At 43.5% G+C, this 18,590-nt stretch overlaps 1 protein-coding gene across 2 annotated transcripts in view; it reads right to left on the bottom strand.

Annotated features, from left to right (window-relative positions):
• epha4b (eph receptor A4b) overlaps positions 1–18,590 on the bottom strand; it is a 99,127-nt gene that overhangs the window by 39,444 nt on the left and 41,093 nt on the right. For both annotated transcript variants that reach the window (XM_039815853.1, XM_039815854.1), the window contains exons 6-8: positions 8,217–8,372; positions 2,671–3,006; positions 1,040–1,152 (exon numbers count right to left, since the gene is read on the bottom strand). In XM_039815853.1, the coding sequence (XP_039671787.1) occupies positions 1,040–1,152; positions 2,671–3,006; positions 8,217–8,372 (605 nt within the window). The remainder of the gene's footprint in view (positions 1–1,039; positions 1,153–2,670; positions 3,007–8,216; positions 8,373–18,590) is intronic.

Raw genomic sequence — 18,590 nt, 5'->3', positions numbered from 1 at the left:
TGGAGGAAAGGGCAAGAGGAGATCATTTAATACTAAATCCAGTGGATAATATTAAGATTCTGAGAATAATGTCACTGTGGAATGGCTGAAATTATAGACATACTCTGAAGGGTTTGTGTAAAGAGCAATGGACTGTGGTATCTAGATATCTTGAAAAAAAAAAGCCCAGGAAAGTCTGAAAATAATAGAAACCTCAAATTGTTTCATTTAAATGTCAACAGGGGCCACGCACACCTCACTAAGTTTTCATTTGTTCATCACTGGACCATTTGGTTGCATTTGTACATGAGCATCTGTCAAGTCCCAAATCTTTTCCTCTTTACACTTGGGGGCGATACGTGGTTACTCAAGTCCCGCTTCGCTTCGTTCCTCGACTAACTTGTAGGTGTGTGTGTGTGTGCGCGTGTGCACTTGCAATGTGTGTGTGGGAGGATGAATAAAGTGTGTCTGTTAGTAAGCTGATTCCCTGCAGAGAGGCTGATACTCTACCTAATGGGAGACACTACAACAAGGATTAACACTATTTTACTGCTAATGCCTGCCAACACGCATGCACGCACGCACACACACACACACACACACACACACACACACACACACACACACAGAGAGGCTTAATTTCATCACCTTGGCCGTGTTTTACGAGGTTTGTTCGACAGATGTGTGGTTAATTGGCTTGGTGTGAGCAGTAGGGGAGACGTGAGGGATAGAGAGATAGAGAGATATGTTTGGGATGCTCAAGCCATTACAGACATGCCCTTAGGCTAAACCCACATCCTACGTGCCTAGACGCCATGCAGATGAAGAGAACAAGAGAAGGGGAAAGAAACATGTTGCCCAAAACCCGTTAAGGGGATTGTTTCAGAAATGTAGCGTTGCGCTAAAAGAATAGTTTGACATTTTTTGGAAATGTGCTTGTTTGCTTTCTTGCTGAGAGTCAGCTGAGAAGACTGACGCCCCCATCGGTATTCACTTTCATACTGTATCTGCACGTTCACTACGAAGCTACAGCCAGCAGACGTGTGTGCGTCTCTCTCACCTTCTCATAGTAGATGACCTCATACTCCACGATGGCTCCGTTGGGTCTCACTGGACCCTGCCAGGCCAACGTCACACTGTCCTTGCTCCGCCTCTCCTTCAACACTACGCTCACTGTAGAAACCAGAGAACAAGAGGGGAACGCATGAGCAACAAAGAGAGAGTAAGGTTCAACGAGATGAGGAAAAAAAGCATGAAAAGAGGCAGAGAGAGAGAGAGAGAGAAAGCGGGCTGTGCGGTAGAGGACAGCGATTTCAGATGGATACCTACTGTGCTCTAACGAGAAGCAGACCCATATTTGAAGTGTAATTTTGCTAATGAGAGAGACTTTACAAGGTGTTTTTACACATGCGTAATCACAGCAGTCTATGAGGTGCGTATGTGTAGCGTGCGTGTATACGGGGTGTGATCTGCTCGTGTTATCACTGTAATAAAACCACAAACCCTGTGACTTTTTCACGCAGCCTTCCGACATTGGAACACATGTCGTGTGGGTTGAAAAGTGTTATTTTTTTTAATTTTATTTTATAAATGTGTGTCTGGCATACTGTCGACGAGAGTAGCACGGGTGATGCGGGGTCCTTAATGAGGTTAACAACCTCCTACATCCCCTTTCACCTCTCCCCCTCCTGTTATTGCACACACACACATCCATAGTAGCAGGCTTATTACTCATAACCACCCTGTCATACGCACTTCTCTTGCACCAGTGTCCCAAAGTGCCACACTGTGAAAGATGCACGCAGGATTATATATGTGGAGGCAGAGTTGCAGAGGTGCCACTCTGATTTGACGGTTGCTATGTACACTAAAACGCCTGATACTGTTTGTGAGCACGCAGCAATCAGGAGACAATTTCGAAAAATGCTCTCCGAGCCTTCGTACAAATTCCTCAATCGGGCTGATGAAAACGTTCTTTCCCAGATGATTTTATTTTTCTTGTCAGTCTTTAAAAACGGATGTCAGTGAAGTCGTGCCGTTTTTAAATCTGAAAACACGCTGCCTCACGTACAAATTACACTGTCAAAAAGCCGTCTCTGTCAACAAATACTGGTGTTTTGACATTTAGAGTAAGATTTACATGTAAAAAAAACCCATTATGCAGACTGATCTCATGAAGTGGCGTATGTATGACACGCCAATTCGTATGCTGTTATTGGCGTGTTATGAAGACGCACAGTCGCTTTTCAGCGTGTTTATCAATGCCGTTTGGCCTCTATTGACTTACATTACCTTGCGTTTGCGTGTGAATTGACGCCGTAGCGAGTAGTATGAAAGGGCGAAAATCCACAAAGGGAGGCTGGTCAGGGTGGTGGATGGGTCAAACACAGGACTTTCACCCAGGAGTCCCGCGTATGTTGTTTCCTTACCCCGTTTTTCTTTTCCTAATCCATACCGTTTTTTCTTTTCCCCCACGTGTGACGTTTAAAACCAACCGTAGCATCGCAATAGCACGCCACGTGGCTTTAGAAAGTGGCGTGTATGTTTACGCTGTCCGCTGTATACAGCGTAGATATACACGCGGATAGCTCAAAATGCGTACAGATAGCACGCCACTTGGCTTTAGGAAAGTGGCGTGTATGTTTACGCCAAATCATGATGTCACGTTGCATTATGGGTGTATGTTCTCACCTGTCTGGGATGTAGTGACATTGATGACTACCGTTCCTCTGGGCGTGGGACTTAAGTCCGACACTCCGTTCTGGCTCTCGACAGTGAAGCTGTAGTTGGAGTCCGGCTGCAGGTCGGTAACCAGTACGGTGGCTGACGAGAGACCAAACTGTCTGGGAACGAAATGGACGCTGCTACCACACGGCGTGCACTTCCGGCCGTCCCCGGAGCACTTTCTGCATTGGAGGCTGTAGGTGATGTCTCCCCGGCCTCCTGTGTCTCTGGGGGGCGACCACTCCAAGGTGACGCAGGTCTCGTTCACTGTGGAGATGGTGTTCTCTGGAGCCGACGGAGGACCTGAGGGAAGACGAAGGCATAGATTGGTTTCTGTCAACTTGTAAAATGAATTTTCCTCTTGAAACTGTGATTATAAAGCCTTTTTTGTCGAGAGAGGAGAGTCTTATCCAGCCTACTGGGAAAGGAGTTTAAAGGTGCCCTGTGGAGTTTTATTTTGTACAAAAAAAAAAAAAAAAAAGTGTTTGGGGCTCCCTGGTGGCTCACCTGGTTGAGCGTGCATCCCATGTAATAAGGCTCAGTCCCTACCGCAGCGGCCTCGGTTCGATTCTGACCTGTGGCCCTTTGATGCATGTCATTCCCCCTCTCCCCAGAGTTTAGATTCTCTGCCCGAGCCCGATCCCGAACTTGGCCCGGCCCCGAGGGTCTGGCGGGGCCGATATTTCCCGCCACTATCCTGGGGCCGATCAAGCATTTAATCATTACTTCATTAGCCTAATTGGGTGGGGAGAAAGCTATGCCATAATCATGCGCAGCGTCTCCCCCACACGCACGGGCGTCACACCGGGCCTGCTGTGCTGTAACATGGAGCTTGAAGATGTAAAGAAAAAAAGAAAAACAGGAGAATTAACTTTGAGCAAGTTTGGAGGAAAGTCGAAGGTATGGAACCATTTTAAAGAAGTCATGGGCAGCGACAACACACTGTATGTGTCGGCTTTGTCGAGTGCATTAAGTGCGGCACGCTGCTCGCCTATGACAGCAAAAAAAACGGGGACTTGGACGATGAACAGACACGTGAAGCAGGCTCGCCGTGGCAGAAAAGATAAAAGTCAGCCTTCAACGTCCTCTTTTGTTACTTCTCCAAGCATACCCCTTCTAAACAGATTTCTGCAGTTCAAACAACTCAGAATTGTAGTCGAGAACGTCACTTATAACGGCCCACGTATTAAAAAATTGTCGGGTTTAAATCGGGCTCGGGCTCATAATTACAGTTACAGCCGGGCTCGGACACAACGTGCACAGACTCAGGTAGGGTCGGTTGATTTTTTGGGCCCAATCTAAGCTTTACCTATCCCCACCCCCTTTCTGTCTTCATCTGTCCTATCAAATAAAGGCCAAAAATGCCCCAAAAATGTATTTAAAAGTATATAGTAGCTAAAGGCAGTGTGAGGCCTCCATTGTCGGAGGACAGTTTAGATTCAGCACAACCATGTATATATCCCAGCATGCACTGGGTGAGCAGCATGGTACAACCCGAAAAAGTCCCAGTCTGTCCACTGCTGAGCTACCCCTTATCAGTGCCAGCTCGTGAAACACTGACTGATGAATATTATTATTTTTCCCAAACGTACATTCTCTAAACGTGCATTGTCTTCATGTTCATTACCGAGCTTATTGCGGTTTCTAGTGAGAACAGAATTCACATTGATTAAATTAAAAATGAATTAACCATCGTCAGCCAGAGGGTGGACACTCAGCGCTCGATTAATGAATAGCTATGGAATGGACAGTGAAGAAAAAAGAGCTCAGCTGATTGTAAATGGGACCGTATGAGAATATATTACTCTTCCAAAGTTTGAATCCATCTTTAAAGAGAATTGACATGATGTTAAATAGTTGGTGCTGGACTGCAGGGAGGTTTTTACCATGTGAAGTTAACTGATACTCCTTAGGGGCTGCACTGCAGACAATGAATAGTGAGTGGACAATGATCTATACAAAGTGCCAGGAGTAATTTTCTCACGAGTCAGGTACATTTTATGATTTAAAGCGGCTAATATTACTCTGAACTTCAGCTGAAATGATAAGTGTATCACAGAGTCGGAGTCCAAAAAGTGTGTCCGTATTCTCAAAGAAGCAGAGACGCACACATTGTCTTTATTATACCTTTTAGATGAAGTGTGTTCATGTCGACACATCAATTAAAACGTCTAGATATATACGAAAAATATTTCAAGTGGTTTTGTTGCAATCGAAGCAGCATACTGAGGTTTGAACGTACGTAAAGGGGCATTTTGTCTCTAAATAAATCAAATTCTCCTAGATGTGACTGCATGTGTTATTTTATTGTGCGTGATCACAATGAAAGAGGCCAGACAAAATGAAATTTGACACTCTGTTCACTAGCTTTTTTTTTTTTTTTTGTGTGTGTGTGTGTGTGTGTGTGTGTGTGTGTGTGTGTGTGTGTGTGTGTGTGTGTGTGTGTGTGTGTGTGTGTGTGTGTGTGTGTACATGGATCAAAGAGGCATCAAGGAGCAGAGACGAGCTGGGCATAACAGAATGAAACAGCAGCTTAGGGGCATAAAAATGTGGTCATTATAACAAATTTGAGTTTAAATTCAAATACGTTCCGTTTAGGGTCACAGAAACGTTAGCGTTGGACAGGGGATACCGAACTTGGATGGCGCTCATACACCCCTTGCTGTCCCGCTGGTTTGGTATAACCATAGACAGTAAAAGTCAGTTAGAAGTCACTTTTCCGGTGATGGCTGAGCGTTACTGCGCAGCCTCCAACTGAGCATGACGACGTAGATGTGACGTGAGCAACCTGTCTGAAAGTTGTAAGTCTTCTGGTAGCTGTGCAAAGAGAAATCTCAATCATTCCCAATCTTGCAGAGACGGAGATTGAGATGTTTTTTTTTCATTGCCTGTATAATTTCCCCATTCCCCGTGAATATAGGTTTACCTCGTTACCCCTACTTCATTATTTAACAACATATACTTTTCTTAAAATATCCTATTTGTTCATGGATAAATGTTACTTCATATGAATGCTCTTGCCACATTCCAAAGTATTTCCAATCCGTCAAAACGTTGCTGAAATATTTTGATCCGATGCTTTCATTGTCTCTCTATGGGCTTCTCCCTTGACTGTATGCCTCCACGTCCCCCGATTGCCTGCGAGCTTCTCCTGACTATACGGTAATTTCTCTACTGTGCGACAGAAAGTTGGATGGTTATGACACAATCGGCCTATTTTTACAAAAACGTCTGCTACGGGGCCATAACGTGAGATACAAGGTAATGGAGCCTTTTATACATTGTGGTGTTTCTTTAGAAATAAACAATGGACAAATAGAGTCTTTAAACGCTTCAGATGTAAAGCTATTCGCTGTCAAAGTGACGCCAAAATGAATGGCAGTCAATGGAATGCTAACGAGGGGTGATGGCTTGTTAGCCTCAGAATCTCCCCATAGGAGGTACGCCTTCCGGATGTTCGCTTACCCCCCTTGGGTCTAACGTACTCTATCCATGGCGTCACCCCTTTTAAATGTACGAGAGGCCTGCATTTTTTCACGCATTGATATTGTCTCTCTGAACACGGCCATACTGTGGAGGAAGTGCCGGCTTTGTCACCAAAGTTAGCAACCAGCTTGTAACTCCTTGTTCAGTAATTAGTTATATCACAATTTTTAGGGCTTTTTTCTTTGCTTTCTCATTGGCAGATCAGTTTTAAATATTGTCAGCAAAGGACAGCTTAAGCGAACCAAAAAACTTCCAACTCATCATCGAGGTAAGCCTTTACCGTACAGTATCGTTCACTTTGTATGGGAACCACTCGTATGGAAACCACTGGTTGGGGTTGCTCTCAGCACAGCACGGTGCAGGTATCTCAACCGTATAGAAATGTGGCACTAGCTTCCCATTCAGCCTGACATCTCATCAGGTCCCGGCCGAGCAGTGAGCCACTGGGGGCCGTCGGCAGAGCCTGGGACTTTTCCTGATTAGCCTACCCAGTGGCAAGCCCCTCTGAAGCACAGGAGGGATAGGGGGGAAAGCTGGCCGTGGGGGGATGGAGGCCATGCTGTGGATAATTGAGGCTGTCTGTCATAAATCCCACGACTTTCCTAGGCCACACTTAAAACTGTCCATCATCTCTTCTACTGATCATTTTTTTTATTTTTTTTTTTTTTTTTTTTTTTTTTTTGGGTTTTGCAAATTTTTTTAAAAAAACCCCCCTTTTCTTGTTAATAACACCAACAGTTACACATCTCACCTTTTGATAACACCAACAATGAGTGTAAATCTACCATACACCATAATGGCTTTGTGTTTTTAGTTTTGCGTTGCGTGTGTTCTCCTCCATATTTCTTGATGTGCCCCACCATGCCACTGTCCTTTCCCGCCCCCACATCCCTCCGTCCAGCCTAATCCATCTCTTTCTGTCCCTCTCTTTCTCTCAATCTTCCCTCCTCATCCTCTCTATTCTCCTCCGTCCCTGTTCTTGAGGATGTGTTCCGACTCCGGCTCTGTGCGTGTGTGTGCGTAAAAAGGGAAACAAAGAATAAGAAACATCATCTGATTTCATTTCAATTATATGCCTCTGATAGTCCACCATTTTCCCCGCTGTTCTATTCCTCGCCTGTGTCCAAAGTGTTATTCTTTAGCAGCATGTGTGTGCGCGTGTGCGCGTGTGTGCCCATACATATTTGAACTAACCGCTCACTCATTTCCAGCTGATAACACCAACCGTTACACATCTCACCTGCTACAACGATTAATGAGTGTAATCTACCATAACCTGATAATGGGTTTGTGTGTGTGTGTGTGTGTGTGTGTGTTTGCGTGTTCTCCTCCATATGTCTTTAGATCAGCCCCACCATGCCACTGTCCTTTCCCGCCCCCACTTCCCTCCGTCCAGCTTAATCCATCTCTTTCTGTCCCTCTCTTTCACTCAATCTTCCCTCCTCATCCTCTCTATTCTCCTCCCTCCCTGTTCTTGAGGATGTGGTCTGATCCCCCCCTGGCTCTGTGCGTGTGCGTGCGTGAAAGGGAAACAAAGAATAAGAAACATCATCACATTTCTATCGGAGTATCACCCATACCAGTGTTTTCATCCTAGCTATCTTTGGACCGTAACCACACAGCTAGCAAGCGTGCGTGCGTGCGTGCGTGCGTGCATGCGTGCGTGCGTGCGTGTGTGTTTGTTATGTATGTATCTCTAGTGTTGTGTCAACCAATAGCAGCTGAGGTGGAGGAAAATGCACGGAGGAATTATGAATAGAAATGGAAAGCAGCCATGTAAATTCTTACAGGAATACATTGCAAACTAATTCAATTAAATGTAATCCAATCATTGTTACAGAATGCCATTTTCTAACATAAAAATGTACAGAGCCAAATGCAAATATTTGACTACAGTGAAAGCACTGAATACACATTCAGTGCTTTCACTGTAGTCAAATATTTACATTGGTATGAAGTTAGCGTCCTGCTGTGTCAATGTCGTGTGCGTGTCTTTGAGTTTTTTTGCCAGTGTTTGTATCACTCACGTGTGCAGGCCATGGAGCGCGGGTCGGTCTCAGCGCGGTAGAAACCTCTCTCGCAAACGCACTCGACCGCTTGTTCCTGGGGCGACGAGCTGTGAGGAGGACATTTGGTGCAGTAGGCATCTGTGGCTGAGGCTTTGTAGGTACCATGTCTGCACGCTGGGGTGAGGAGACAGATAAACGCAGGGGTTAGAAACCTTTTCCCCTTTCCGTGCATCGTCAAAGTCCGTGAAATTTTTTACCAGAAATCCTTCTTCTCCTGAAATGTGTTATAGGACATTTCCAATTCATTACAACCTGGGTCTTATTTTTGTAGATGGATTCTGTCACTCATTACGTTACACTCGCCAAAGTAATTGCTGAGCTCTGGGAACACAGCAACGTTGCTAAAAAAAAAGTAATCATGAGACAATTATGTGCAGTCGGTTTTCAAACAAACTTCTGGTGTGGCCACACTTAATTGGAAGAAGGTGAATGGTAAAATGAATTCCCAAACTGCCAGTTTTACACATCCAACCCATTTTACAGACCGACTTCCTTGTTTCAACTTTGACCTTGCGTACCTTGTGTACCTAATCCAGTTTTAGAGGTAACAGTATATTATATACCAGTATATACCTATTATATAAGATACAGTATATTCATTTTTAGTTTCACCTCGAAATAAAGTGGTTTGAATAATCTAGCTGAATCTCTAAATTACATACTGCAACCTGCGCTAATGTTTCTTGCCCTGCTTGACTTTGCGATGTGCCAGATCTGAACTTGGCGAGTATGGTATCACAAGTGATGGAAATGATGCCGAAACTGCACAAAAAAACCCAAAGTTGTAGTGTAGTCAAGTAGAAAATGTACAAAAACACAAAACGACACGAGTATGGGTCAAACGATGTAGCATGCGGCACCCCTGGCAAAGAACATAAAAAAAAAACAACATAGTTTGATTTAATACATTGTGACATTAGGTCTCCGTGCGATCCATTTACATGAGGCTGCAGGCCTGCGCGACCACGGGGTCGTACAGTACAATAACCCAGTGCAACAGCGGATCAACTGTCATTCCTGTTATATAAGCTTTAGATCGTCTGGCAACCGGGGGAACAAAAATACACCGCCGCAGTCACAGCAGTAGTCACATTTACACAATATGACTATTGCTATGGCTGTTACAGCGGCTGCATATTAGTCATTATGTGGAGTCGTAAAACTGGGGAGGGAAAACCGTGCTTCCGCTCAACAGGAACCGTCCGCTGCTGAAATAGATTGGGGACTTGAATGATTTCCCTTTTGCATCCTAGGCAGTAAAATGAAATTCCTGACTTTCCCTTTGGTAATCTGAATATAGATTAAGCATGTATTTATTTATACATTCATAGGCCTGGTATTCCCATCCTCGCAAGCCTTTTCTGCAACGGCGGTAAACAGTATTACAGTGTACAAAACCCCATGTAAGGAAAATGAAGGATTCTCGAATGGCAATTCGATAGATGCCCTGTGTGTACGCGAGTACTGTACGTGTGTAAATAGGTTGGATCAATGATGCAACAGAATCCGCCAGGTGCTGATTGCATGTTGGTGTGCTAAGCGCTTGTGTGCAAGAAGGTGTTAAGTATGCGGCGTGTGTGTGTGTGTGTGTGTGTGTGTGTGTGATCGTGTGTGTTCGCTTGTTGATTGCTTGTGCTCGTGGTGAAGGTCACGGATTTAATCAAGCTACACGTCACTCGTCCGCGAAAGGCTGTAAATTATCACACACACACACACACACGTTTACAGGCACACGCGTATGTTCGAGGGCGTGGTTAAGCTGCTGAATAGAGCAATGGAAAAGTGTCCTAAAAGTAGTGCGTTTTCTCACTGTGGAGGTATAAGTTCTTCCACCTGGACACTGTGCTCGCTCACATGCAGACAGTATTTTTAGGCAAATCATTCATCATAGGGGAGCAAAGTCCACTAGCACAATCCCCAAAAGACCTGAGAGAACACTGGAAAGTGTGTGTGTGTGTGTGTGTGTGTGTGTGTGTGCGTGCGTGTGTGTGTTGTTGTGAAAGAAGAGAAAGAAAGAGAGAATGAAGGAAAGAAAGAAAGGAAAGGGAGTGATAATTCTCAAAGGGTTTCCGCTCTCCTTCCTCCTTCCTGTCAGCTTCTAAGGTAATGGGTGCCTATGTGCTGTGCTAGTAACTGTGTGTGTGTGTGTGTGTGTGTGTGTGTGTGTGTGTGTGTGTGTGTGTGTGTGTGTGTGTGTGCGTGCGCGCGTGCGTGCGTTCGCGTTCGCGTTCCTGTTGGCTGGGCTGTAGGAGCAGGGTGGAAAAGCAGCTTTTCTCCGGGGACGTTTCATCCGGAGAGTCCTGGCTCCGGGCGCTGGCCAGCCACAGAGGCACAAAAGAACCCCGGCGCTATAGGACAGACAGGGCGCCCCGTGCCAGCCCTGGCGTCCAAACAACTGCCTGATCAAAAACTTTCGGCAAAAATGGCGGCTTGGCCGCTGTTTTTTTTCTTCCTTCTCTCTCACAGTCCCCCCCCCCCTCCCCCTTTTCCCTCTCTCCCACTTGTCTTGCCTCTTCTTTTTTTCTCAAGCTACTCCCTGTGTGTGCCCCATGGGAAATGTGTTACTTGACTTGGTTCCCTTATGATTAATGATTTACCATAGATATGAAAAAGGGACAAGAAGGCTGAAGCAGTGAGACAGTGTGCTCACATAAACATGCACTCACACAAAAGGCAGACACACAACAAAAGTTTAGTGACAAAAGCGATGTTATAGAACCATGAGCTATAGCTACAAATGTGTCATCTTTAAAGTAACAGTTGACAATGCTGTATAGTATATTGTGTGTGTGTGTGTGTGTGTGTGTTTGTGTCTTCTAAAGACAAAGAGTGGCCTCAGATCCAGTGTCTTATTAAATATTCATCTGGTCACCAGAGAGACTTAGTGTATTTATGCCAATCGATAGCTCTTAGATATGATATAGTACTGCTACTCAAGACACACCCTCAGTCGCCACGCACTGATTGAGAAGGGAACAGCTCAACTCTTTCCTTTGGGAAAACACTCCACAGTATGAGCCGATTGAATTCTCTTCTATTCTACTCTACTCTTTTTGACTCTTTTTAGGGCTGCAAATACTGATTATTTTCTTTACTCAATTACAAAATGTCAGAAATAAGTGTAAGCCTATTACAGTTTCCCAAACCACAGGGATAGGTCTTTAAACAGCTGTACTCGTCAATATATTTATAATTACAATGAGTCAAATGACTCAGTGTTTGATATAAATGAGGCGTTAGTCATGCTCATCCCGCTCGTCATTTCCAGGCTCCACCAATCAGATTGGCCATTGAGTCCGACTGCCCGCCTTCCGATTCAACATGTCAACTCGGCACTGACACACCAAACTGACGGCCGATAATCGGGTTGGTGTGTCAGTGCCTAATGGCTCACGACGTTACAGTTCTGGTTCACTTTCCCCAGGCAGCACCAGCTGCAGCAGGAAGCTGTTGTCAGTTAAAAAGTTATTATAAAACCGACTGTATGCTACCTGCGCAGCACCAAATTTAGAATCAGAATCAGTTTCAATGGTTAATTAAGTGAACACATGGAATTTGACTTTGGCTTTTTGGTGCCGTCAAAGTACTTACACAGAAATAGACACATGGCAAAAAACAAGGACAACAAAGCTGAACAAGGTAATCATACACTTTTTGAGTACTATGTGCAGATATAAGTTCATATATAAAAACAAAGTGTATATATACACATGCATAAGCATACACATACGTACACACACATTTAAACAAACAGCTCTATGAGGATTGTGAACAGTAAGACAATAGGGCAGTGTAAATATTCAAATGGTGCTGGAATAAAGAATTATTAATAAAACAGGTTGCTTATAAACAGCTGACAGACACAGTTAGCGGCTAGCTGCTAAACACAGTGGAGCATTTAGCAGCTAAATAGACAAATATTTGCCTCAGGGGTCGGTGGAGAGCAAACCAGAGGTCAAATGAAAGTAAATATTTGACAGGTTACCAGAATCCCCAGCTGCCCATAAGTGAAAATAAAAATAAAAATCGGTCAATACTGCGTTTTCTTCGAGCAACAGTGCAAAGCCCCAATCTAAACTAATCTTGTTTTTTATGAGCAGCAAATTTTCACATTTCAGAAGCTGGAACGGTGGAACCTGTGAATGTTTGGTCTTTTTACTTGATAAATTTAAATAATTTATAATAATAAAAATATTTTTACACAAATTCATACTATGTGCTGTCACTCACTTGTCACTTTCCCCTCATTTCTCACAGTCCAAATGTTAGCCTATAGCATGAAATTAATGGGATCTACATATTAGAATAAGCCCTCACAGAGAAGAAAGCCAAAATGAACCGCACTGACACACACACACACACACACACACACACACACACACACACACACACACACACACACACACACACACACACACACACACACACACACACACACACACACACACACACACACACACACACACACTCGATTTAAATGATACTGTTACAGCAAGGGGTCATGTATAAGTAACGGTTTATGGAGCTGAGTGTTTAAACACTAGCATTAAAGATAGAAAGCACCATACTGACCAAAATGTTATGCTCTAGTTGCTGTAAGTAAGTAAGTCAAGTTTAATTGTATAGCACCTTTCACAGATAAAAATCACAAAGTGCTTCACAATAAAATGCAATACAACACAAGAAGTCACAATACAAGCAAATTGAAATACAAATAGAAAACATAACAAACAACCATAAAAACACCCTTGACTAAGTAAAAGCCTGCTTGAACAGCAGAGTCTTCAGCTGCTTTTTAAAAGATTAGACAGAATCCACACAATGTAGCTGTACTGCTGTGACGTTGCTGTGATCAATGACACTTGTAATTTCTGGCATCAGAGTGAATGGTTACATCATGCAAAAAAAAAAAAAAGAAAAAAAGTTGCTTGTGTGAATGACAGAAGCATGCTGACTGTACCGTAAACACAAACCCCATATCGGATGTGGTAAAAGCCATTGCGTTGTGATCCCATTCAACCAGGCCACAGTGTGCGTATATCAGCTGCACCTTTCTGAAACAAACACTTCCTCTGCCTGGCTGGAAGCCTTCTTCTTTCCTCCACTTCCCCCTTAAATGTGCTGGGGTTAAGTCAAACATTTGCTCCCCGCCGGCTTTACCATAAAGGGCAGACAGAGGAGAAACCTGGGGGGTTTGGGGGTGGTCGAGAGAGTGGGTGCATGTGTGTGTTCTTCCGAGAGGGATTCATGGTCGGCGGCTCATCTCCCGTGGGCCAGTGTAAAGCTTGCTGGCCCACAGGAGATGAGCTCCATAATGGTCACCATGGCAACAGGCTTTCAAGATGGAACCCTTCTATACCCCTCGAGTGCCACAGCTCCTGGAGCACAGAGCAGCCTGTGTGTGTGTGTGTGTGTGTGTGTGTGTGTGTGTGTGTGTGTGTGTGTGTGTGTGTGCGCGCGCGCGTGTGCGTGTGCGTGCGTGCGTGCGTGCGTGTGTGTGCGCGCGCGCGTGTGTGTGTGTGTGTTTAGGCTACCCAGGCGTCAGTTGAGGCCGGCTACTTAAAAATTGATACATCAAGCGTCAGCGAGGAAATCTGACGAGATTGAATCTGACGTCCTTTACGGCCACCGGGGTCGCATCTGTACATGTTTGTGTGTGTTTTGTGCTCTTGTGTACATTCCCGTGTAATTGAAATCGACATGTTTCCATGCTGAACAAACTTTAACAAAAGTAGGAAAACAACGACTTTGTATTGTTGCGTAACACATGCATTCAGTATGTATGTGAAAAAAAAGCATACATTTCGGAGGCAAAGAATCCTCATACACTTAATGGGACTTCCTTTTAAAAGCTGCCGAATAAGACGACACGCGATGATTTCAGTAACTGAGAGTGTGTTTGTGCAGTCAGCGCTTTCCCTCGCCGATAAGTGGAAGTAATATGTGTGTGCCTGTTTGTGAAATAGAGAGCAGAGCAAACTACAGTGCAGTTGTAGTGCGTGGTAATGATGTGTGTGTGCAATAGCGATGTCAGCATCAGAGTCCATTCCCTTGCTGTGAACCTCTAAGCCCTAATCGGGAGTTCATGACATCATTTAACACCATAATATTCACCATAACTACTAATCCATTGACACACACACGCACACGTGCGCGCGATTCCTGAGCAAGCCGGTTTGCCTGTTTTGACATTACATCAGCTCGCTTGGTGTTTCTTTCTTTCCAATCTGAAGAATCATCATCATATGTACTTATTAATCTTTAATTACCTCATATCGTTTGCTCTGCATAAACAATAACACTCAGCTGCATTACAACATTTCAATGCCCTTTACGGTGTTTTTTTTTTGTGGTGGGGCAGTTTTCAATAAGTGGCTGCATCATTACTTCCACCAGCACCCTAGAAATGTTGTAAAACAGTGAGTTCATTGTATTTACTTAAAAAAAACATATACATTGTAAGATGGATTAATTTCAGTAACACAAAGAGACGTCATTATAATATTAGCATTCTGAAAAAGAGTTCTAAAAGACAAGTAAGAACATTTTACAAAAGCTTGATAAAAATGTTATTTTGAACAACTACAGTATAAAATACTTTACCTACTATATGGGCATGATAGATGTTAACGCTAACGTTAGCTGACGGACATAATCGTGGGTTAGCCCAGTGCTGTTTAACTAAAATAAACTTCATGAACGTGTTGAACGATGTTGTAATAACGTTAACGTTCCCCACCGTGCATTAGCATGAGCTAACGCTAACGTTACTTGTCAATGTAGCACGTTAAAGCTGAATCAATCGATATTGAAATGTATCAATAAATAAGATCTCTGCTGTATTGTAAGTGGCATGTAATCAATGACAAAATGATGCTGTACGGCAGAAAGCAAGCAGTATTACGGTTAATGAGTTGTTGTTTTTTTCTGTGACATTGTACGATTTACGATTACTCTCGAACGTATCATCTGGGTGCTCGTGTTATGACGGAAGTTAGAGTAACTAGAGGGGTCAAAGGTTATATGGCGCCACTGACAGGCGACTAAAGGAAACGTCCCGGGTCATTAACCCTTGTGTTGTCTTCCCGTCGACCATTCAACTTTTAGTTTTTCTGGGTCAAAATTTTTAATTAAAACTTCTTTTTTTTGCTTTTCTGTATCAAACACTTATTTTTTTTTTTTTTATTTTCCCACGTTTTTTGTCACTTTTTCTAACAGTTTTTTAAAATGATTTCGTTGATTTTTTCTCACATTTTTGTCACTTTTTTTTTTACTTTCTTGGTCTTTTTTTTTTTATGCTATAAAATTGAATAAAACACCCAAATTCAATAAAAGTAGGCTACTGAACTGATTTATTTCACTTGTGAAGAACGGATCCATCCACGTTATTATAGGACAACAGGAGGGTTAAAATAAAATAACAGATTTCTCTGGGTGTGAACATTGTTGGAAACATTTAGGATAGTGTAAGTACACAACTCAACAAAATATATAACATAGGTATAGTCATTTTTAGATTTTAATGCAGGAATGTTACATATTGTACCTTTAATATTTCCTCTTCTAAATTGTGTCACTGACAGGAAGGGAAAGGCTCTAAAAGGCATGTATATCAGGTAAGAAAGCTATGGGTCATACTGGTGCCTGAAGAACAGAGAGGCATTCACTGGCATTTAACTGCACGAATACAGTAAATGACATCATTAAAATGTGTAATTTAAGTATTTTGTTTGTCATGAAGAAAAATCCATTCGGCAATAGAACGGGCATTAAAATAGCCTTCCATACTAATTATTAGTGAATACATTTATTTACAAATGTATTGGTATGTGTGGATTTAGATGCTTTTTGAATTGGCTAAAAGAAAATTGTCCCACAAATTATACATCTACTCAAAAGAATTTCAATAACTGTGCTTTAATAGTAGCTTTAAATAAGTATATTATTTTGTGTGTGTGTGTGTGTGTGTGTGTGTGTGCTGTGTCTGGAAATGGTCTGGTAGAGTACGAGTAGGACTATAGAGACCGTTTTATCCCAATTCTACTACAAGTCATCACAACGAGCGCCATCAAATGAGACAATGCCCTGGAAACTATGATGTATTCCTCAAGCAAATCCAGTACGGTACAGCAGCAATTACTTTTGCCTGCGAGACTTTTTGTTATGGAAAGACGAGGCAGGATCACATGGTTGCAGAGCGGACATGAGATATGAGCCGTGTCCAGACAGAAGACATAGACCTCCATGATTGACACCTCAGGACAGACCCTTACTGTGTTTATAGCCTCTTACAGCCTCTCTTTGACCCCCTCACACACACACACACACACACACAAAATGGTTTGTGATGTCCAGTACATGAAGCACATGAGTACACTCAGGCTTCTTTCTGATCTACTCTCTGTCCTCTGGATACCAGCCAATTACTGAGAGCGGCCAAGAGGAACTACGGGATGAAGCTCTCCCTCTTCCTTCTTCTAGTCCGTCACCGTTTTTATCAATTTCTCTCTCTGTTTTTCTCTCCCTCCATCTTTCTCCTTGTTTGCCCTCCTGTCTGTCTATTTCTATTTTTCTGTCTCTGTCTTCTCACTCCCTTTCTGTCCATCTCTACTTTATTCTGTGTGTGTGTGTGTGTGTGTGTGTGTGTGTGTGTGTGATTCTGCCTTTGTATGTGTGTCTTATTTCCCAGTGGGCTGTCTGTCATACCTTGACCCTGACCTTCTCCAGAGCTCCTGCGCAAATATTTACTCTCTCGCTGACAGACAGACACACACACACACACACACACACACACACACACACACACACACACACACACACACACACACACACACACACACACACACACACACACACACACACACACACACAAACCCCCTCGAAAAGTAAAGTCGGAGGGAAAGAGAATGAGCTCTATTTCAGTGCAATTAAAGCAAACACACACACACACACACACTCTCTCTCTTTTCTAGTGGTAACCCAAGCTGATGGCTCACTAATTTTGAGCCAGGCTGATTATCCTGCAGTGTAAAAACAGATTAATAGATACCAGGTGCATGTGTGTTTCTGTGTGAATGGGGTCATGGGCGAGGGACAGAGAGACAGGAGGAGGAGAAGAAGAAGAAGGAGAAGAAGAGAGGGAGAGCATGACAGGTCTATAGAAGGAGCCTGTTGGGAGTTTGATTCACAGTCTGAATAACGTATTCTTCTGTCTGTCAGTTTTGCTATCAAGATAAAAAATCACATTTCCCTTTTAAACATAGCCAGGCAGACCAGTAAGCACAGAAAAAAACACACACACACACACACACACACACAAAGCTAAGTCTCCATACCCAGATTTAAACCTTTACTATAACCACACACATCCTCTCTCCCCAGGCACACACGTAGCTTAAACATCTTCCATTAAAATCCAACCTACAGAGCTTTAACACGCTACAAACACACACAGACACACATCTTATCTCCCCAGATACACTCAGACACACACACAGATACACACACACACACCCACACACACACACCCACACACACACACACACACACCACGGCAGTAAACGTGCCCGCATAGGCCGGCCCCGTGACCGGCTGAGTGTGTGTAGGAGGAGCTGTGCAACTCCTTTCCTCACCCACGTTATTTTCAGTTCATCACTCTCAATAATTCATTCTCTCAGGCAGAGGAGGGAAAGGAGAACCCTGTGCCTTTCTTGTTGTTTCCGTCACACACACACACACGCACGCACGCACGCACGCACACACGCACGCACACACACACACACACACACACACACACATGTACCTGTCAATTGGGAGGCCAGGCCATATTCTGTCTATCTTGAATGTGTGGGAGGGCACTCACAGCAAGTTGACGATAGCAGGAAAATCTGCACTCGTATGTTTTATTACCATTCCCCCGAGAAGATCACAGAGACTTCATAGTCGGTGGTTTATAAAAAGACAAGGTACAAACACAAAATGACACAAAAGCACAGGAAATGCCCAGAAAGAGAACACTTTAGATTGCTGCCTCGTGGTTTGTGTGTGTGTATATATTTCTGCGCATACATCTCTGATAAATGAATGTATACACAGTACAGTATGTATGCGTGTCCCCAAGTGCCATCTTCTACCTTGTTACTAATGAAGTAGTCCATGAATAAAAAAGAAAGAATGTCAAGGGTGTCACATACAAAAGAGTCCCCTCTCGGGGAAAGTGCTGCCGCTTGTCCCTTTTGTGCGCTCCATAATAAAACCTGCACAGTTCAGGACTGCAGGAGCTTCTTATCTGACAAATAAATATCGACCAAACAATTAGGTCAATAGGCACAT

The sequence above is a fragment of the Perca fluviatilis genome, chromosome 11 (assembly GCF_010015445.1).
Source record: "Perca fluviatilis chromosome 11, GENO_Pfluv_1.0, whole genome shotgun sequence".
In the NCBI taxonomy this organism is placed as follows: domain Eukaryota; kingdom Metazoa; phylum Chordata; class Actinopteri; order Perciformes; family Percidae; genus Perca; species Perca fluviatilis.
The sequence above is the reverse complement of the archived record's forward strand: the minus strand, read 5'-3'. Positions and strand labels throughout refer to the sequence as shown.